Genomic DNA, 22466 nt, shown 5'->3' on the forward strand with positions numbered 1-22466 from the left:
TATGGAGCATGGAAACGACTTCCTTAATTCCAGTCATTGTGATAGCCTTTTTGGGGATAACAATTCCCTCTTCTTTTTTGTTTTTAGGGTGCTGACATGGAGATCTTCAGTTACAAGCCAACACCTCTCAACTCAAAAACCTTGGAGAAAATCCGACCTGTGCTGGATTACAGGTGCATGGTGTCAGGAAGTGAGCAGAAGTTTCTTCTAGCACTAGGGGTAAGTGGTAATAATGAAATGTAACAATGAGTTTCAGCGGGAGAAAAAAACAACCCTGTGTATTTTAAGCAAGTTGGTGCTTGGTTTGCAATTTCATTCACCCATGCGTTGCTCCTGTTTATCTGCAGGAATGGTCTTGTTTTAGATCCTGGCTTAAATCGCCATGGTGGTTGTTTGGTCTGTGGATTACCTTTGCTAGTATCTCACTGATAACGTTACAAGCCAATTTTTATAGTAAGCTTTACCTTGTTTTCTAAATTCACCAACTACATGATCTTACCATGTTCTGATAGCATGATTTCTTAATTTCTTCAGTGAAATTAAGTCCCTCGCTTGTGAGGGCTAAAAGAAAAGCTTGCTAAACAACCTGAATAACTGTTTACTCATTTATTTATTTATTTATTTATTTATTTATTTATTTAATAAAATTTGTACACTGTTTGATTGTAAAAGACCTTAAAGCTATTTACAAAAGATAAAAAAGTAAAATCCAGAAAAAACTAAGAAATCGACTTTAAAACATACAAAAGTTAAAATACTAGAAGAGATAAAATTTAAGCTTTTCTTCTTCCGCTGACAACCTTTTTAGATGCTTCGTTATAAAATACATTCCACTGTGGCAATCTCTCTCTGCTGGCCTGGTACTAACTCCAAGAGACTGTGGCCTCCTCTGTGAACTCCTTTGGTCCCTAATCTTACTGCCTTCCTGTTTGTTTACATGCAGAAGTCTCAGATATACACTTGGGCTGGTCGCACATCAGATCGCTGGACCAAACTGGACTTGAAAACAGAATTACCACGGGACACTCTTCTGTCTGTGGAGATAGTTCACGAGCTGAAAGGAGAGGTAAGAGGCTGATTTTTCTTCTGAAGGGGCTAATTTTCTTCTACTAGCAATTTAAAACTCATATTACAAGGGGGAAAGGCCTGACTAGGGCTTTTGGTAAGGATAGTGGCATTTAAGGTCCTTTTGTGGCTTGCTCTTCTAAGGTAGGATCACTTGCACACATGCATATACTCCAGCCAAAGCTCTCCTCTCCAGAAGTGGATCTATCATTTTCTTACCAATTTACCAAGCTTGGAGAACAAATATTGCTGTGGGATTGTTATTATTTTTAGTCACTAATCACAAAGTTTAGAGAAGATAATTTATTCAAGGGATAAATGATTTTCTGCAGGGGATATTTGCGAATGAAAAAATGTAAGCATTCCTGAGACTAGTGCACAAGCAGCAAACAAAATTAAACTACCAGTAATTGGAACACCAATCCTTATAAAATAAGTTAAAAATTCAGTCTGGGTAAATCAAGGCATTGACACAATTTTTCCTATCAATCAATCAATCAATCAATCTCTCCTGCCCTTTCTCCCAGAGGACCCCCAAGGTGGCAAACAAGTGATAAAGCAATAAATCATACACAAAATGATAAAAATTGTCCAAATTAGTAAAATCAGTTTCATCTAATAAGAACAGGATAAAACAGTTCAAGAATAAAAACAATGTGCTGAAATTCTGACTTTTTATACTTAATAAAAGATGTGTTAGAAACAGTATGAAGTGCAAAATGAACTTCAGTGAATACGATCAACAGTAGAATCTGAACAATAAAAGAGAACAAAGCACTGTGGGTTACAACTACCGTGGGACCAAATTTCCCACTTCCATCAAGCTTGTTACAATTTATCCTAATAAAAATGCTAGTGTTTTCAATTCCATTATGCACTCTTTGACACTGTTTCGGAAAACCTAAAATAATGGAATTTTAATCTGCTTAAAGCCTAATTCACAGTTCAGGGTTCACCTAGTGAGACAGAGAAAGGGAGATTTACCTTGCTCAGCCACATATTCCCTTTGGCACAAAGCTACCTTCTCTTTGTAAGCTATTGCAATATGCTTGCTGTGCTCTTGTGTGATCTTTCCATAGCTTCTGACACAGTCCATTTGTTCAGATCCAGTCAGGCTTAGTTGAAGGAACATTTTGGGTGGTGGTTGGCTGTCACCAGCTTTGTTGGGTTTTATGTGTGTTCAACAGTTTTCAGACTTTTAGGGCGGGAGAACGTAAGAGACTTTGTAAAATAATGAATTGTTTAGAGAGAAATTGCCATCTCTGAAACACTCAAATCCAGATTCATGCTGTGGAATTGATTTAGCAATAGGATTGGGACAGCCAAAGGGCACTATTTCTTCACACGGTGCTTAAATTAAAGGATTTCCTACTGCAGGATGTGGTGCTGGCAACTTGTAGAGATGGCTTTTTAAAAGGATTAAATGAGTTAAATTGGAGATAGAGCTTTCCGTGACAGTTAAGAATGGAATTTCCATGTTCTGCCACAATATGTGCATGCTTACTTAACGCGGAGAACAAATGTAAGGGTGTTTTCTCCCATTACTCCCTGCTTGTGAGCTTTGCAAGGTTACCTGGCTAGCCACTGTTGGGAGTGCTGGCCTAGAAACACCCCTGATCTCCACCAGCTAAGCAGCTACTTCATTCTTTTGGAAGGTTGATTTGATCCATAGATTCCTGACTTTCCCCAACCCCCTAAGGCAGCATGCCAATGGGTTTTATCTGTCAACGGGTGAGCTATGAGTTCAAGATCCAGAAGCAACAGTCCCACAATCCATTGCCCTGGTTTGCTCTCCAGTTACTTCACCACAAAGTCACAACTTAGTGGTGTCTTACCCAGTATTTGGGAACAATTTTAAAACATCTTAGAAGTGAATTTTAACAGTATAGTCTTAAGCATGTGTGGTATCCTTTATGGAACTGTATATTGGGGGTGGGAGAACCTGGTAACAGCCCAGTGCACATGTCATGATAAGCCATAGTTTGAAATAAACTATGGTTTACCAGAAATGAGCCTGGAACCAGCACTCAGTTTGTTCTTGAAGCAAACCATAAGTGGAAGCCACCTTGGCTTACTGCTCATAGTTTGTTTGGGAGAAGCAAACCAAAAGTGCTTGTGGTTTGTTTCCTGGCTCAGGGTGGAGCAAAGCCAACATGGCGGAGCCGTGTGCCCTGGTTTCCTGTGGACTATAGTTTATTTCAAGCTTAACGTGACATGCAGCCAAAGAGGCATTTTTTTTTAGTATAACTTCTGAAGCAGTCAGTGAGGTGGGAAGCTGTTGCGCATGCAGATGGTATTCTTTGCAGCACACTCAGAATACAGCAGCACTTTGTGAGGTGCCGATTTTCCTCTCCCTAGGGAAAAGCACAGCGAAAAATTAATGCCATCCACATCCTGGATGCCCTGGTGATAAATGGTAGTGATGTCCGAGAACAACATTTCAATCAGCGGTAAGCAGAGTTCGGGAAATTACTTGTGTATATGGTTTGATGGGTGCAGGGGGGGTGAGAGAGGTGGGTTCTTAACCTAGAGTCTCGGCTGTTCAACAGAATAACCCCAAATAGACACTTGAGAAATTTTGAAAGAGCAAACTTCTGAATGCAGTATGCCTTTTCTTGATCTCCACTCAGTTAGCCAATGCAACCCTGTGGCAGAGAAGACTACTCCATTAGCAGCAAGCAAGCAAATCTTAGCATTTGGGAATATACTAGTACGGAAGCGATCCTTTTTCATGAGAAAAAGCCAACAGCCCTCAGATGCCTTCCTAGCCACATTTTACTCATAGTTTGTCCTATTTTGGGGCTTCCCGTAGGCATCTGGTTCTTAATGGGCCAAACTATTAAATCAGTCAATCTTTAGATTGGTTATGCTACTACCTTGAGTAGCCTCCCCATTGTATAAGACTTTAATCCATTTCTGAGGAAAGCTAAACTAAAGAAATCCTTATTTTTTGGTTGCAGAATTCAGCTAGCAGAGAAATTTGTAAAAGCCGTCTCTAAACCTAGCCGGCCAGATATGAACCCCATCCGGTGAGTGCGGCCTTTTGGATTCTTGCTGGCTTCTGGGGCTGTAATTAAAAATACTTTGTAGGTGGTTTGTGCCATGATGGATTTTCACATTAAGTTGTACGTTAGGAAGCCAGCAAGAGTGATTGTGGGAGGATGCTTTCCTATGAAAGACCATTTCAGATCAATTTGATATGTGAAGAGCTTATCCTTGAAATAAACTGGTTTAGCTCCTTGACAGAAGAATCAGAGACCAAACGATGTGGTTCTCTTTCTGGGTCTAGTTTGTAACTTATATGAAGACAGGAGGGGAGGGCAAAGAAATCAGGGCACAAGAGAGAGCAGCACCATGGATCATCTTGGAAACATGCACTTTACTAAAGCGTGGTTGTGCCTCTTCAGTTTTAATAATTTTGTTTTGGATAACGAATTTAACCTGCATAAAGCTTGCCAGTCAACAGCACCCTTTCAGAATCAAGTTTGTTGTATAGGACCTGTGTAATATTCATTCTGTGTTTTTCTGATGCTGAAACAAAATAGCAGGGTTACACCTCCTATTTCTCAAGCGAGTTGTCCAGCCATCTAAATTCAGCAAGAAGACTGGTGGTACTGCTGACATGAAGTGCTCAGATCAGTAGAGTTCTGTGATTAGAAGTCATGATCTTTGATAAGTTTTTTTTTTCATTATTACAGTATTCTACTTCTCGATCATGAGGGCTAGAAACTTCCTTTTATAGGAAGTCTAAGATTTTTAGGAGTCTTGATGAGAGCACCTGGGGAGTAAGTTTTTTTAAAAGCAGAGTCATCAGCAGTTTTGAAGAGCTTGTAGGAACTCAACCTACAGTTAGATGTTGTGGCCAGCATATTATTCCACTCATGGACTTTTCTCCACAGAGTGAAGGAGGTATACAGGCTAGAGGATATGGAAAAGATTTTTCTAAGGTAAGTCCTCAGAAATCCTGGATTTGCAGCCTTTATTTTGTTATTAATTGGACTTTCTCAGTTGTTTTTTAAAGAGAATATTGTTAATTCTGCATTACTGGGAGGATCTATCAGCCTATCCAAAAGCAACCTATGTTTATTGGTTAGCGGAAGGAAGTTAGTTAGGTTTTTTATGGCCAAGCCTCCAACACTGTGTTTTCCAGCCCTGCAGAGATCCATCCCATTTCTCCCTTGTGACATAGAAGAGGCTTGCTTGTGTGGCTGGCTGGTGGGAGAAATACCGGCTGCTTTTAAAGATCAGCACATTCATATATTGCACAATGGAATCCATAGATGGTGCTAAAACGACCAGATTTTAAGCCCTGAATCTATCCGTAGATTCTTTGCCTTAGTACTTTACAAAGCTCTCAGATGAACCTTCTAAACCATTTCTGTCTCTCTCTAATATTCAGAGTCCCTTGGTACCCTTTTAACAGGTTCCACAATTTTGTTCATCGTGAAAAGTGTTCAGCAGGCCTCTGGCGAGTGTGAGGAACCCCAGGCTTCCACCCATCTGTGGAGCTGCAGGGGGGAGAACTACCCTTTTCCCTTTGCATCCCCAAAGTTTGGAGGACACCTGGGGGTTGTTTAGAGTGTTGGGTGTTCAGAGCACTCAGCAAGGAGATGTCCCAGATGCATCTTTGATTTGGAGGCTCAGCATGAGATCACCAGCAAACCAGCTCCCCTTGGGGGCGGGGCATGATCCTGGCAACCACAATTTTTTTGTTGGCCGACAACCTTCTTCTTATCTTGTTCATCCTCACAACACCCCTCTAAATTATGTCACAATTATACTTTTAACAGAGAGAAGAATTTGTGTTGGTAACTTGACCACAAGTGGAGTTTATGCTTGGCTAGGGATTTGAACTGCACCTCCTGGACTAAGTCCCAGGGTCCAGCTGTTTGCCACATTGCTAAGACCTGTGCTTTGTGCATTTTTTGTTATTTTGGGTATGAACACCCTGTCTCCTGGTTGTTTGGTGGTGTAGGTTAGAGATGAAGATCATCAAGAGCTCAGGTGGAACCCCACGGCTGTCCTACACTGGCCGTGACGACAGACACTTTGTTCCCACAGGATTGTACATCGTTCGGACTGTCAGTGGTATGTCGTTCCCTGTTCAGGGACTCCTTGCTATGATGGCCAAAGTCAAGCTCTGAAATATGCATCTCTGCTTTGGTCAAAACAATTACATGGACCGTTTTTTGCTTTTAAAAAACAGAGAGAGTACATTCCTCTATTTTGTTAGTTGCCGCTCCCATTCTTTCTTGGATCCTGATTCTCCTAGCAGAGCGTAGCATTGTGCAGGGGAACGTTGGAAGCTGGGGAAGATCTTGAGGTATTATTTTTTTGCAGAAAAAGCAGTGCAAAATGCTTGCAGAAGATTGCTGAAGTAGTTTTCTCCTTCCATATGCCCCATGTGCTTTTCTTCCTTAAAAGCCATCCATGATAAATACTACAGAAGCAGCTTCTCTTCCCATGCACTGCTTTTCCTGCCACCACTCAGGATTGAAATGAGTAGGGTACCCAGTAACTGGATGAGAACTCAAGGGCAGGGCAACTACCTGTTCCCTTGTCCTCTGTCCATCACCTGGCGCATGAGGCTGCCTTTCCTGCCCCATCATTCCTACAGTGTATTCAGCTAATGAGTACCAGCAGGATTGTAGCTAAGCCAGGGTCGCTGAAAACCAAGTGGAAGGCATAAGCATTCTTGGGGGAATCCCAAGATTGGCAGAAGTACAAAAAATCTTGACCTGACTTGGACCCTACCTAGCTTCAGCAAGGTGGTAGCCTCATATGCCTCCAGGCCATATCCTGAATTTTCCAGATGTGCCTTAGAAATGAGGTGCCTTGGTGTACAAAAAAAAAGTTTATTGGCAAGTTTTTTCTTCTCATAAGGGTCTTTTAAGAACCTCTCGGACACTGCTGCCCCATAGACTTCACAAAGGTAGTAGAACTGATAGCAAAAACTCCTCTGCAGATTCAACACCTGGACAGGGCTATATGGGTGGAGGCATTTCATTTAGATCAGGGATAGACAAATTCAGCCCTCCAGATGTTTTGGGACTACAACTCCCATCATCCCTGACCACTGGTCCCATTAGCTAGGGATGATGGGAGTTGTAGTCCCAAAACATCTGGAGGGCCGAGTTTGCCTTTGCTTGATTTAGATATTGGGGCCCAAGTCATTTGGGGCTTTGTATGTCAACATGATCACCTTGACCTTGCCTTGGAAGCACAATGGCAACCAGTGCAGGTCTTTTAAGAATTGGTGTGCTATGTGCTTAGCCAGCAGAGCCCACCAGCACTCTGGCCACTGCATTCTGCACCACTTGCAGCTTCTGAACCATCTCTTAAGGACAGCCTCACATGCAATACTCTACAGTAGTCCAGTTATTCTTCTCTTTTTAATCTGATCTCGTCCCCCCCCCCCCACAGATCCGTGGACCATGGCAGTTAGCAAAAATTCTAATAGGAAATTTTTCTACAACAAGACAACACATAAATCAACGTATGAACTGCCTCAAGAATCTGTTGCACCATTTCAGTGAGTATCATCCAGAAAATACTGCCAGTTTATCTAGAAGCAATGAGGGGGAGCATAACAGCACATGTTGCTTTTGTAGTGCATAGATCTCTCTCCAGCATCATTAAACTCTGTAGTGTTGACCTGTAAATGTCCACAGAAGTTACCACTGCAGGCTTTGCTCTATTATCTAAGGAAACTTTGGGAGGGTTCTGGACCATGATTTACAAGTCATTGTACTCTTAATAGTTGGCTTTGGGAAGTGGCAAGGTAACCCAGCATGTATTAGACTGCATGCCACAGTTGGTATACTTGGCTGGGTCTGGAGTCTGTGTCAGGAATAGGTCTCCCTGAAAGCTTTTGATCTTCTGAATACAACAGAATTACAGAGGCCTGAAACTGCTTGATGTATCATAGTTTTCCCCAGACAACTCTGAGGATCTTTGAAAGGATGCTAAGATTTCTTGGTTTGATCTTGGGCCCCTTAATAGAACTACAACTTAAACTTTGTAATATGGAAACACTCTCACTTTAAAGGCTTTGAGATACACGAAGAAGCTGACTAGGAGACTTAAGAAAAGGCAGCACTGCACTAAGGCTTTTGAGGAAGTGGGGAACCATACATACCTGCACTTAATTCAAAACATACTCTTTGAGTATCTGTCACCAAAAGCAGAGATGTATGGGTCACCTACGCTTCTGTTCTGTGCCCTGTCAGGTTCTGAATTCTGGGCCCTCACAGCAGTCAGACAGAAGCAAGAATGAAATAACCCTTGCTTACTCCAGAATCTTGAATCTGCTGTAGCTGTCTTCTTCTCATTGGCATTCTTGTCTTCCACCTTCAGCCATTAGATGGTTACAAATTCTGCCGCTTGCTTCAGCCATGCTTCCCCTTTCTTCTGTTCTGTTTGCTTTTGTTTTGTTTTGTGGGTGTTTTTGGTATAAAATGTAGACCCCTCTTACTTTGAAGTTCTTTAATCTCTAGCTCTTTCATACTGCTTTCCTCTGTCTTTAAGGCTCTCCTTATTACTTTTACCAAGGCTTCAGGTGTTTGGATGGCTTTCTATCTAAGCCATTATATGCAGTTGCTAGTGAACCCCAAACCTTTCCCACTTCCTGCGGCGCATGCAGAGAACTTGGAAAAGAGGAGTATCTGCTTTGCAGCTGAGTTTCTGCAGGATGGGCAAGAAGGATGAGACCTGTGGGTATAGGGCAGTATACAAATTTACAAACAAACAAAGAAGGTGTCTTCTGCAGAAGCCTAGCAAGAAAGGACAGAAATTAGCAACCCCCCCAAGTCCTTTCTCCTGTGAACTCAGCTTGCACAAGAATGCTCACCAGAGGGCCAAAATGTCTGTCCATCTCTATTCCTTCTGCCTACCCTTTTGCTGCTCTGTATCTTTGTGATTCTTTCCCCCACCCCAAACACACACACACACACACAGACACACACACACACACACACACTTCTAAAAGCTTATTTCTTCTCTCGTTTTCTGGAATAAGTTTTCACCTTTACTCATCTTAGTATAGCAGCCCCCTTCGGTGCCCTGCCTGCCCCCTTAGTGTCCCATCTCGTTGATGTAAGCCTATTTCAGCCCTCCATAAACTGCATCCCCCCATTTATAAAGGAGGCTATAATCCTGCCCACAGGATTAGAAGTCCTTAGTTGTAAAGCTGAATCTATGATGTGTACTACATAGAAGAATTGTCGCTTATCCAAACAGAGTTAGCAGAAGCGCTTACAGCTTTTTAAACATGGACTATGTAGACAGTGGAGGGACGCGGGTGGCGCAGTGGGTTAAACCACAGAGCCTAGGACTTGCCGATCAGAAGGTCGGCGGTTCAAATCCCTGCGACGGGGTGAGCTCCCGTTGCTCAGTCCCTGTGCCTGCCAACCTAGCAATTAGAAAGCACGTCAAAGTGCAAGTAGATAAATAGGTACCACTCCAGCAGGAAGGTAAACGGTGTTTCCATGTGCTGCTCTGGTTTGCCAGAAGCGGCTTAGTCATGCTGGCCACATGACCTGGAAGCTGTACGCCGGCTCCCTCTGCCAGTAAAGTGAGATGAGCGTCGCAACCCCAGAGTCGGCCACGACTGGACCTAATGGTCAGGGGTCCCTTTACCTTTACCTATGTAGACAATGAGAGGCTCATTCTCAGGAGTTCTGTTTACCCTAAGAAAAAGCCAGCCTCGTTCTCGGGCCTGAGCGTGTCTGACCCCTGGGAACACCTGCTGAGTCGCTTCTAGTTTTCCACCTCTCTTGCACTGAATAGTTTTTGAGAAACTGTGGGAGCCCTTTGAACTTCTTTTTGTCAAATGCTAAGCAGGCAGTAAGCAGCATCTCACTTTCTTTCAGAAACTCAGGGATTCTTTCCTTTCCCTTCCTCATATTGCATATTTTCTGCAGAAAGCATAACTGTGGCTCTGAAAACAGTGGGAAGGAAGAGGCTTACGTGTGACTTTGATAATGGATGTTTTGCATTATCATTTGTGAACTCTAATACGGTTGTAATTAGGCACTGATATATTTTCTTGTCACAATGCTAATATCAGAACAGTGCAACTAAATAGGCTGTGAATATTAAATGCCAGTAATTGTTGGACTCGAAGGCCGCTTTGTCTGCGGCAATTAGCTATTTGCTTTTTCTCCAGTATGACAACACTGTTAAACAAGGAGGAGAACCTGAGCTCAGGCAGGAATAGAGACCTGATCAATGAGGCTGCTCCAAGAGGATTTTTTAAAAAGATAGAATGTACAAAACTTATTTATCTAAAATGTCAAGTTTTGCTGAGCAGTCAGAGTTGCTGCAGCTCCTGCGGTTTCCATTCTGGTTGCTGGACTCTTCAGAAGTCTCCTGTAAGTTCTTTTATAGATTCTGTTAAGGGTACTTCATTTTCCTCACCCACTCAGAAGTCTAAATTTTTTTTGGCTCTGTGTGTGTTGGGTTCCCCCGCTTTCAGACACCAAAGGCATTGATTTCCCCCTTCTAGTCAGTGCTTTGACTTGAGGCAAAAATAAGGCTGTTTCTGTTAAAACAACCTTTTGTACACCTGGCTGTGGTGTCTGTGTCTGCAGTCTGCAAGTCCTTTAATTGGTGGGTCCTGCAGAAATTATCGATTAGGCTTTCTCTTAAGGCATCAGAGTAGAGGGAGCAAACAGGGTTGTTGTTTTTTTTGGCCACATGACCAGCAGACAAGCTTTTGATACTTGGGGGCTGCATGTTCAGCTTGAGATTCATATTCCCACTTGAGAGCTGGCAAAATATCCCTCCTCTCTCTTGTGCTGATTCTGCTGTAATGCGAACATCATCAGCACAGACAGAACACGTATATGTGACCATTTTACACATGAAGTACCTTATCAGCCGTATCTATTCCGTGGAAGCTGAAGGTTAGACTTTGTGGGCTGTTGGAAGGTGGAATTCAGTGTTGTGCTCCTCCCATCATTTTGTCTGTGCAAGCATTCCAGTTTTCTGGGTAGAAAGACCCGCTCTCTGCTCCCCCTTTGTGCTGTTCGGGGGGGGGTGTTCCTCCTGACACTCCCCTCAAGCCAATTTAGGGGGCATGTAGCGGGAGGGGAGGGAAGCCCCATTGCACAAGTAGCCAAGATTGGCTGAAGATGTCGATATCAGGCTTCTAATAGGACTTCCAGAAGTGAAGGAAGTTACTGACCACACCTGTGGCTACTACTCATCATTCTGTTGTGCCCCCCACGTAAAAAAAACAAACCCCAAACACCCTACCCATCCCTTCTTTGGCACTGAATCCTCTGGCCAGGCAGGCTTAAGAGATGGGACTTCACCACCAGTTCCTCAGAATGGTTCTTGCCATTGAAGGTGAAGCAAACTCTTCTACACTGGGCTTACCTTATGTATGATCTCACACATAGGGAGGGAGGAAAGAGCTACAGTTCAGATGAACAGTTATTTTGCTACTTTCTCCCTTTTTCTTCACCCATACTTAACCCTCAGTTGTAGCAAAGGCACAATGCTTAGAGACCCAAATACAGGAAATTTTGCAAAAGAATGTAACAACTAGAAATTATGTTCTAATTTGTATAAAGCTGTGCACAGCATTTGAGCTCTTTTGCTATGCGGTCAGTCTGAAAAATCCCTGGAGATTATTTAGTACATAATCTGGGCTTCTTGGAGATCCTTCTGGTTTTCTTTTTAATGCACTCTGCTACATTCCTTTAAAAGGAGCCTTTTTGTGCCTTATGAAAGTGAATTGAAAGCACGGCCTTATTCTAAGTCCAGATCAGTTAACCTGGCAATTCTGTGTCTCAGCTTGCTGCCATTCCAGAGATACAAACAGAGGTCCTTGCCTGGAATCCAGGGCTCTTTTAACTAGAGTCAGAACTGAGGGTCTTCTATACGCAGCTGTTTGCAACTGCCTGGGTCCAACTCCCTGTGCTGATTTCTGCCTTCTTTGTCCACAGAATTTGCTACTTCAGTCGCCTCTTCTGGGAGTGGGGTGAAGGCGTCAGAGTGCACGACTCTCAAAAAAGGGACAATTCGGAGAAGCTATCCAAAGACGCTGTCTTATCCTTCATCAGACTCCACTCGCCCTACGACCAGCTCCTCACGCGATCCTGGGGGACAGGAAATGAGCCTGGGTTGGAATCTTCAGCAGCTGATTAGAATCAAGTTTCTTCCAGCTGCTTGCAGTGAGCCATGGAGGAAAACTATGGTCAAGGAAGCCTGGTCGGGCGGTAGGGGAATCAGTACAAAACAAATGGGAAATGGCTTCCGACTGCAAACTAACTCTGTACATAAATATCTGCTCCGGGCAGTTTATCCTGCAAGTACCACAGAGGTAAGATTCCTGGAGCAGAGGACATTCTTCCGGATTGATCCCCACCATCTCTTTCTAGGGCTTTCCCCACCTGTGCGACGACCACCTGGCCTCCACGTAGCAGATGGCACAGTGAGCAAGAGGATGCACACAGCTCCTCGGTCGTGCTTGTAAGAGTGGGAGACAATGTAGCTGGAGGGAAGAGCGGGTTTTTAAAGGCCTCAATTTGTCCTCTTTGGTGCCTCTCTGCTTTAGGAGCCTGGTGTGAATTCACTGGGAAGTTTGGCTCTTGCAGCACTTACTTCCTTGGGCTTGTGGCTCATGCCTAGGGAGTTCTGGATGCTCGAGGGGCGAAAACTGGGCAAATGGGAGGTATTGATTGTAATGGTTCAGGGGTAGTTACTGCCGACAGTGACTTGTGACTATGTTGAAAGCGGGATTTCATGCTTCTATGCAAAGTAAGTTTGTTGCGCTTTCCCACTCTCCACTTTCAGTAATGCAAATGGGTCACCCCAAGCAATTCCATTTTGAAATCCTTGAGGCATGCCTAGTGTTTTTCACTGAGTTCAGCGAGTTGGGAAGATTTGGAATTTAGAGGATTGGTGGCCTCCAAGAAGCATGTGGTTTGGTTGAACCATCTGGACTTGATCTTTCCAGGGTAACAGCCAGCCCTCTTCTAAATAGGTCACTTTCCCTTGGCCTTTTTAATTATTAAAATAAGCACCAGAAATCATTTTTACGTTTAGATCAAAAATTCCGTCTGTAATGAAGGCACAGAGGATCTTCTTTCTTTTCCTTTCCTGCAATGACAATGAAAAGTAACCTTTGCTTTTCTGGCCTGTATTTTGGCACTTAAGCTCTTGTGAGCTGAGAACAAAAGACCAGCTTGAAAGGGCACGATGGTGCTTCCCCGTGTTGCGACTTTGCTTGACATGGAAGGAAAACCCTTGCTGCGTTTTCTAATGGGAGCCAGTCATTAATACACTGCAAAAGACTATGGAGGCAGTGAAGGCACGGAAGTATTTGCACATGTTGGCAAGAAGGGACAGCGTCGACTTAAGGGGTGGCCTAGATTGTGCCTTAAGAAATCTGCGAAGCTTCCTGCAATTGAAGGCATCACCCGAGTCTCTGCCCTGATAGCAAAGCACCCAGAACAGGTCATTAACAAGGGACACCCAAGTCCGCTGTGGGGAGGTACTAGGCAAGGCACCACCACTCCACACAACCCTTTATAAACCTCCTTATAAGCAGAACCTAAATCTTGTGGCCGTTTTTGTGCTTTTATTAGGCATGGCCTTCAAGCCTGCTGTTCTTCAGTCACAAGGGTCACATACATTCATACTTTATTTATAGCAGTAGCTTAAGCAGTTGTCTAGCTTGATCAAGACTTTGCACCACTGGAACTTGTTTCGAGGTTCCTTTACTGGAATATGGCAACGGGAGTTGCAAGCTGTCCTCTTTGCACAGCGTTTGAAGTCTCTGTTGATCAGGCATGAGGAGGAGGCCACTCCATATACTGGAGGGATATCAGCTGGCGCCAAGGGGTGGTGCCAAACCAAGGTTCTGCTTTTTCAGGGCAATTGTGGCAGGAAAAGGGCAAATTTCAAATCAAAACTGCCTTCCTGATACGGATCATCCTCTGGGTAGAGCATAGGGCAGTGCTTGACCCATTTTGTTTCAAGTGGGAAGGGACAAAGGTGAATAAATAACCTCTGACTCCTCTAATTTGAACTTCATGGCGTTGGTTTCTGAAAGTACTTGTTTTGTAGAACAGCATGGTGTGTTTTGAGCTGCCTTCTCCCCTGCGCCTAATATGACACAGCAGACGAGCCTAATGAGACATGTAATTAACAGTGGGTATTCTAGCTCAGAACCTCCTTGCCTGCTGGCATAGAATATTTCAAAAAGATTTTATTATAAGACCTGGCTTCCTCTGATGCTAGTCTATATTATTTGAGGGCAATTGGTAGGGAAAGTATGAATACTGGGGTAGAATGATTTCAGAAATGTCTATCCTCACTTAATTCACCTGCGTTACAGCTAATTTCTGTTATCGTAGGGCTAGTAAATGGTGTTAATAAAAGATCCAATGGCCTCTTGTGGGGTCAAGATTCTTCCATTGCGAAGTACACTAGCTGGGGAGCCCAGCACTCCCAAGTCATTTCAAGATCTGTTAAAGGCTGCATGCCTGACACTAATGAACATTATAACAGCTTAATTCCAGTATTGGGGAATGGACTCTTGATAAGTTCAGATCATGGAGGGCTATTATCATTAGAAAGACTGGGCCTGGATAATGCAACCTGCTGTTGTTGCCTGTTCTCATACCAGCCCATGGGGGAAGGTGGTCAAAAATGTCTTGCTGAAAGGAATGTTTACACAATGTGTTCTGTGAAGCTGTGTACCATTTGTGTTTGTTCCTCTTCCCTTTTTGTCTGTGCATCGCCAATACAATCCTTCTAATTCAGAAATGTGCTGTGTTCTTGGCTTAGATGAATTTCCCAGAGCTCTGCTGTGTATACAAAGTGGCCTAAGGAAGGGAGGGTAAAACTGCTCTGGCTTGAACACTTTGTAAAGAAATAGTAAGAGAGAGACTCTTGAGTATTAATACAGCTTAACATAAGCCATGGACAATACACTGTTGGTTTCCATGAGACTGTAGCTCTTTTCAGCTCCGCCTGGCAACGTGCGCCCAACATACAGACAGTATCAGGATTTATTATCAAGCTCAGTGGAAGATGGGCCATTTCACCAGTCCCATTATTATAAACATAAAAACCAACACAGGCTTCATTCTTGGTGCAATTATTTCCTAGGCACAGCAAAGAGGCAGAAGCTAGATCCTCTTCCAAGCGGGAGGATGGTGTTTATTCAAATTGTGGAATTAGTTTTATTTGCCCTTTGCCAACCCCAGGAAATTCTTCTGCCCTGTACTATTCCCAGATGCTCCACCTATGCTGCTCAGTGGGAAAGGAAAGCGTTGAGGACCATGGAAATAGGAAGAGAGGGAGAGGCTTGGTGTCTATTGAACGCGGGGACTGGGAGAAAAGCTTTGCAGTGGCAAAAGTTTCATTTTCAAAATGCTTGAGCTACTGAAACAATCTGAGGGACCGATTACACACAGGTGGCTTCTTAAGAACAGGAAATGGCAGCATTACTGATTATTCACCACAGAATAACGGGCCGGCTCCAACCATACTTCAGCCTCTTCTCCAAAATTTTCCTCATACTTCAACAGCAGGGACTGCCGAGGCCATTATGATTTGGAGGTGTCTAGAGAGCACTGGCTTGGAAAGCTGATCACGCCTTCGAGACAGTCTGGTGAGGGAAAGAAGAGGTTATCACAGTCACGTCATGAGGGGATCTCGGCAGAATCTGCTACATCGTCCAGCAAGTGTAAATAACGACAAGCAGCAGCACGAGGGCCACTGAGAGGGCTGCATTCTTGCGGTTTTCATGGCGAAGCGCTTTCAGTTCTTTCTCTGAAAAGAGAAAAACACAGGTGCTACTTTCGTCACAAAATCACCCACAACCTCTGTTTGGGGGAAATCAAGCTTTCTTGCTCTAGTGTCTCGCCACATTAGCGAGCCTGATAAAAACTGGATTTTAGACCTCTCCCAAACAGCCGCTCATCTAAGACAGGCCTGTTCCATTTCTTTTAGTGCCTCTACTGTGGAACTGGCAGTGTTTAAGCCTTCTAATGTTCTTTAAGCTATTGCCTTAAACATTTATATATATTTTTTAGAATGTGGTTGCGTTTCTCCATTATAAGTAGATGTGCTCTCCCTCTCTCAGCTGCATGCCTTACTTGCAGGTGAATAACTCTTAGAAACAGAAGCAGTGTATTACAGGGCCTGACATAGAAGAACAGGAAGCCTGGGTGAGGGGCACGGCAGAGTCTAGAGGCCTTGTTATAAAGCACTGTCTGAGCTTTCATTTTATCTCTCTGCCTGAAGTTTTCGTAAATTATACAAAGGTGGAATAAAATAATCTCTCTTTTAGAGGGGGAAACTCAAGGTGTATAAAATATCCCTCAACCTGCTGCATCAACCTGACTTTCGCAATCAGCCTGTGGCTTTGGCTTAATCCTGTTACGGACAACTGGAGAGCAGAAAAAGGAAAGCAGTTCTTGCACAACCACCAAATGTGGTGCTCTCATTTAACCCATAGAATGATTGCAAAAGGAATTATGATGGCGGGATTGCTTTGGTTTGTGAGAATAAAAGTTATGTCTCAGCAGCATGCTCATTGAATTCAGATCCCAGATGGTTGAAATGTAGCTTTTTCTTAGTCCAGCTGCTTAGGAGGTAGGATAAGGAGCTTAAAGGATATTCAGAAATCTTTATATTCCTACTCAAGGTTCTTAAAGGAGATCCACAAATCTTTTTAGAGTCCGGCTTAAGGTTCTTATGAAGCCTTGAGTTTCAAGCCTAGTTTTCATAAACCTGCTTGCAGAAGAGCTCTGTGTAACTCTGTGTAACTCTGTGTAAGTCCTAAAACAATTACATGGCGACATATGAGCTGGTTTTACTGACATGTACAAACATTTTACTTCAATCCACCTCTGTGTCATTGAATGTACTGAGCCAGTGGAAACCTGCTGCTTCAAAAGGAATTACTGGTCGAGGCAGGAAAGTGCCTCTCTGCCTAACTATATGACTAGTTTGAATTATGGGATGAGAAACTGCGGTCTGAGGGACTGGATGCAACCCTCTCGATGTGGCTCTAGTCAGACTGTGCATCTTGCTGATCCTGCGCCAATGTCTTAGCTGGAATGCTGCCTGGATGGTGATGTGAATTTTGTGTGGCTAGAATGTAGCCTACTGTGCAAAGGCAGGAGTTGCATTCATTGCTTCTCCCAGTTTTGTCTCTGGCTTTGCCCATCTGTGGCCCCAGCTGTTTGGCTAAAGAAGGCGGAGGGTTCCAGGGGAATTTATGTTGCTTGCCAGCTTCTATGCAACTGTTCCCATCTTAGCCATTCCTAGACCTGAGGGTCCAGGCAATGTCTCAGCCTAGCACTGCCTCGTGGGGTGGTTGTGAAGATGAGGTATTCTGCCCTAAATTCCTTGGAGGAAAGGTGGGGTGTGAGTGTAACATAAAGAAAGCTAGCTCCAGTTTAATTGAGAGCCTACTCAATAGCTGTGCCGCAGCTGCCTTGCTACACCAACCTTGGGCTGCTACACAGCAATCAAGCCTCTTCAGAGGCAATTTCGGCGCTTTTGTAATTTCTGCGAGAGGTTAGACCATAGCGACTGCTTATTTGACAACAGAATCATTGTCGCTGACTGCAGCGGCGGCAGAGGTCAGAGCGCAGCTCGGCGTGCGACTGCCAGAGGAGTATAATTTTAATGGGAAGTTTCAGGTGTTAATACGACAGCTCAGGCGGATGTCCCTTTGTATTTGCTAGCTCCCCAGGGAGACAGCTTTAACTGAGACGAGCCCATTGCATTAAAATGGGGCGGAAAGGTCTTCAGCCCTTGACTGGAGGCTAGTTCTCACTGCACCTATGGTGCTGTTATGGGGCACTGCTCCCTTCACTGACCAACCGTGCATGCTGGCTATTTAGAAACATGATCAACTGCACCAGGAAGGCAGAGAAATATTTTAGATCAGACATTGGGAGGAATTTTCCAGTTGTGTTCTGTGGCAGGGAGGTGGTGAAATGTCTTTCCTCTGAGGTTTTCTAAGAGTCTCTCAGGAATCTATCATGGATAATAGTGGAACAACTTGGTCCTGGAAGCTGGGCCACATGATCTCATTGCGTCCTTTCTAACACCACAGACCCATTTCACCTGTTGATAAGGTTTCCATTAAAATATAAAAAGGGAATAACTGCAGCCAAGTACAGCTCCCTTAAAAAGTTTACTTGCATGCTACCATGTGCACGCATGCCCATTTCAACCTTTAGATGTACAACTTTGTGCAGTGCAATGTGTGAAGTGGCTTTCTGATAGACCTGGTCCTGAGGTTATTTTCAAATCCAGAGGGTGGGCGAGAGCTCTGGAGCAAATGAGATTTACAACAAGCCAGCAGGTGGCAGCACAACCTAAAGAGCGGAGGATAGATAGTGGGCTAATGAAGCAATTATCAGGGGCTTTCCTGACCACAAGCAGAGAGAGTGAGCTTGTATATCACCTGTATATCATTTTCATAATGTTCTCTCTTAAGGCATTACACGCCGTGAATTTCATACCTGTGGTCCACAACCTTTCCCAGTCAGCAAACAAAATATTGTGACCAATATCCTGTGCCCATTTAATCATTGCAGACTTAACCACTTCATCTTGTGTATTCCATTCCAACAGCAAGCTATACATTCTTGACAAATTCTTAGTGCTGGGTTCTAGCAACTGTGTCTCTAATTTTGATTTTTCCACCTGGAAGCCAATTTTTCTATCTGTTTTAAACACTTCCATTATTTGACAATACTGAAACCAATCTCTCACTTTCTCTTTTAGTTTTTCAAAGCTTTGCAATTTCCATCTATCTCCTTCTTGTTCCAAAATTTCTCCATATCTTGGCCATTTGGCCTCCATATTAACTTTTTTAAAAGCCTTTGCCTCCACCGGTGACAGCCACCTTGGAGTTTTACTTTCCAATAAATCTTTATATCTAGTCCAAACATTGTATAGTGCTTTCCTGACAATGTGGTTTTTAAACCCTTTATGCGCTTTAACCTTGTCGTACCAAAGATATGCATGCCACCCATACCTATTGTTGTACCCTTCCAAATCCAGAATGTCCGTATTCTCAAGAAGGAGCCATTCTTTCAACCAGCAAAAAGCTGCTGATTCATAGTAAAGTTTTAAGTCTGGCAGGGCAAATCCGCCCCTTTCTTTTATATCAGTTAGTATCTTAAATTTTATTCTTGGCTTTTTGCCCTGCCAGACAAATTTAGCAATATCTTTCTGCCACTTCTTGAAACAATCCATCTTGTCCAATATTTGCAAAGTTTGAAACAAAAACAACATTCTAGGTAACACATTCATCTTTATAACTGCTATTCGACCCAACAAGGAAAGCTTCATATTTGACCAAATTTCTAAATCTTTCTTGATTTCATTCCAACATTTATCATAATTATCTTTAAACAAATTCAAATTTCTTGAAGTCATGTTAACACCCAAATATTTCACTTTCTTAACCACAGTTAACCCTGTCTCATTCTGGAACCTTTCTTTTTCCAATGATGTTAGATTTTTTCCCAATACTTTCGTTTTTGATTTATTCAGCTTAAATCCTGCAACCTGACCAAAGTCTTGAATTAGCTCTAAAACTCTTTTTGTACTAGATTCAGGCTCTTGTAAAGTAAGTACTAGATCATCTGCAAATGCTTTCAGTTTATAATGTTTCGCTCCGACCTGTACACCTTTGACCAATTGGTCCTTCCTAATCATGTTCAACAGCACCTCCAGGACCGATATAAAAAGCAATGGAGAGATTGGGCACCCCTGACGTGTCCCTTTTTCTATCTTTAGTTCATCTGTAACCACGTTATTTACAATAAGTTTTGCTTTTTGTTCAGAATATATCGCACCTATACCGTTTTGAAACCCTTGACCTACCCCCATCCCCCGGAGATTCTTCATCATGAAATCCCAAGATATATTATCAAAGGCTTTCTCAGCATCCACAAATATCAGGACTGCTTTAGTATTAATGTTCAGTTCTAGCATTTCCAAGATATCTACTATGTTCCTTACATTGTCTGATAAGTGTCTTCTCGGTAGAAAGCCTGCCTGATCTCTATGAATCTCCTCCATCAAAACTATTTTCAACCTTTTTGCTAAAATGTCTGCAAAAATTTTGTAATCCACATTTAGTAGGGAAATAGGGCGGTAGTTTTTAAGTTGAGTCTTTTCCGTCTCTGTCTTTGGTATAAGTGTGATGAATGCCTCTTTCCACGTGTCAGGTGCCTTTTTTCCCTCCAAAATCTCATTACAAACTTCCATCAAAGGCTGTATTAATCCCTCCTTCAGAGTCTTATAATATCTGGAAGTAAGCCCGTCCGGTCCTGGAGATTTACCCAATGTCATCTTTTGAATGGCACCTTCTATTTCTTGTTCTGTTATTCTGTGATTCAGGATTTCTTTGTTTTCCTTTGAAATCTTTCTCAGTCCGTTTTTTTCCAAAAACAGTTCTATTTCTGCATCACTCTGAGGACCTTGTTTATACAGTTGACTAAAATATCTCTGGAAGCAATCTCTAATTTCTGTTGGTTTATAGATGATCCTTCCTTCCACTTCTAGATGTGTAACTGTATTTAGTTTTTGTCTCTTCTTTATTTGCCAAGCCAGCAGTTTCCCACATTTATCCGCTGATTCAAAAGTCTTTTGTCTCATTTGCTTAATTTTCCATTCTATTTCTTGATTTGTCAGCTCCATATATTGTGTCTGATATAATTTAATTTCTTTCAAAATATCCTGTGATTTTGGTTTTGATCTTAATTTCTTTTCTCCATCTCTTATTTTTTCCAGGATTCTTTCTTTCCTCTCATTCTGGCTTTTCTTTTTAATTACATTCTGTTGTATCAAAAATCCTCTCATGACTGCTTTACTTGCGTCCCAGATTATTCTTTTTTCTACATTGGTCCTCATGTTAATTTCAAAATAGTCCTTCAAAGTTTTCATAGCCTTCTTACAAAATTCCTCATCCCTAAACAAAGTGTCATTCATCCTCCATCTGAAGGTACCAGTTGTTGTTAAGTTCATTACCATCTTTACCGCGTTATGGTCGGAACAAGTTTTTGGGCAGATTTCCACTTTTTTTATCCTTGGCGCCGTTCCTCTAGTTATCCAAATTTGGTCAATTCGTGTCCAAGTCATTTTAGCTTCCGAAAAGAAGGTTCCCTCTCTTTCAAGTGGGTGTTTTATCCTCCAAATGTCCACTAAATCCATATTGTCAGTCATTTCAAAAAAGATTTTTGGTAGTCTTCCCTCTTTAGTAACTATCTGTCTTTGAGATTTGTCCATATTGGTTGAAACAACTCCATTCATGTCTCCCATCAAAATTAAATTTAAGTCCATAAAGTCCATCAAAGCCTCATGAAGTGTCTTAAAGAATTCCACTTTCCCCTCATTTGGTGCATAGATTCCCACAATCAAAAATTTTTCTCCTTGAACTTGAATTTCAACAGCTATATATCTTCCGTGGTCATCTTTGAAAATCAATTTCGGTTGCCATTTTTCCTTTACATAAATCACCACTCCTCTCTTCTTTACCTTATCTGAGGAGATAAATTCTTGACCCAGTCTTTTATTTATAAGTAATTTCCTGTGTGACCTCGTCACATGTGTCTCCTGTAAACATATCAAGTCCAATTGTTCTTTTTTCAAAATGTGGAAGACACTTTTTCTTTTCCGGGGGATGTTCAAACCGTTACAATTCCAGCTTAACAGTCGCAATGCCATGATGGGATTATTTATCTTCTCCTCCTACTGCCCCAAGTTGCTCTTCTTCCTCTGTTGGTGGTGTCCCTCTCAACCGTGGCTTGCCTTTGTCCAAAATTCCTCCTCCTGGGTAGTCTTGTCCTGATTCCGCCCCTTTATAGAGATCCTCTTCGTGTTGCTCTAGAAATTTATCTTTCTCCTCTACAGTCTTTATTTTCCTTTTTTTCCCTTTGTACTTAAAGGAAAGGCCTTGAGGGTATTCCCACCTGAAGGGCACGCTGTTCTTTTTCAGTAGTATCACTAAATCTTTGTATTGACTTCTTGCATCCAGAATATGTTTAGGGATATCTTTAAAAATTTCCACAAAGGAATCTTCAATTCGCAAAGTTCTTTGGTAGTGCAGATTCAAAATTTTATCTCTCTCTTCTCTAGATCTTAGCGTTACCAGACAGTCTCTTACTTTGTTCTTTCTTTGTCTTGCGCCCAATCTGAATGCACTCTCTATCTTAAATTCTTCTTGTTCCAGTTCCTGTTTCCAGAAATCGGAGAACTCTTTTGTTAGAAATTCCACTAAGTTATCTCCTTCACTCTCAGGTATTGCCCGGATCCTAAGATTCCTCTCCTTCCTCTGCATTTCAATCATGGACAATGCCAAATCATGTTCTCCCAATTTCCTAAAAACCGGGGAAAATTTTTCGTCAGTA

At 42.6% G+C, this 22466-nt stretch overlaps 2 protein-coding genes across 2 annotated transcripts in view; one reads left to right on the top strand and one right to left on the bottom strand.

Annotated features, from left to right (window-relative positions):
- Nucleotides 1-14844, top strand: part of CMTR1 (cap methyltransferase 1) — a 32513-nt gene extending 17669 nt beyond the window's left edge. Inside the window, exons 17-24 of the mRNA XM_083497188.1 lie at nt 88-219; nt 944-1066; nt 3424-3515; nt 4026-4094; nt 4965-5012; nt 6041-6153; nt 7489-7597; nt 12018-14844. Coding sequence (XP_083353314.1) covers nt 88-219; nt 944-1066; nt 3424-3515; nt 4026-4094; nt 4965-5012; nt 6041-6153; nt 7489-7597; nt 12018-12219 — 888 coding nt within the window. The 3' untranslated portion in view covers nt 12220-14844. The remainder of the gene's footprint in view (nt 1-87; nt 220-943; nt 1067-3423; nt 3516-4025; nt 4095-4964; nt 5013-6040; nt 6154-7488; nt 7598-12017) is intronic.
- CCDC167 (coiled-coil domain containing 167) overlaps nt 13641-22466 on the bottom strand; it is a 31534-nt gene continuing 22708 nt past the window's right edge. The window contains exon 4 of the mRNA XM_083497236.1: nt 13641-15855. Coding sequence (XP_083353362.1) covers nt 15752-15855 — 104 coding nt within the window. The 3' untranslated portion in view covers nt 13641-15751. The remainder of the gene's footprint in view (nt 15856-22466) is intronic.

The sequence above is a fragment of the Podarcis liolepis genome (assembly GCF_965112155.1).
Source record: "Podarcis liolepis genome assembly, chromosome: 3".
NCBI lineage: Eukaryota > Metazoa > Chordata > Lepidosauria > Squamata > Lacertidae > Podarcis > Podarcis liolepis.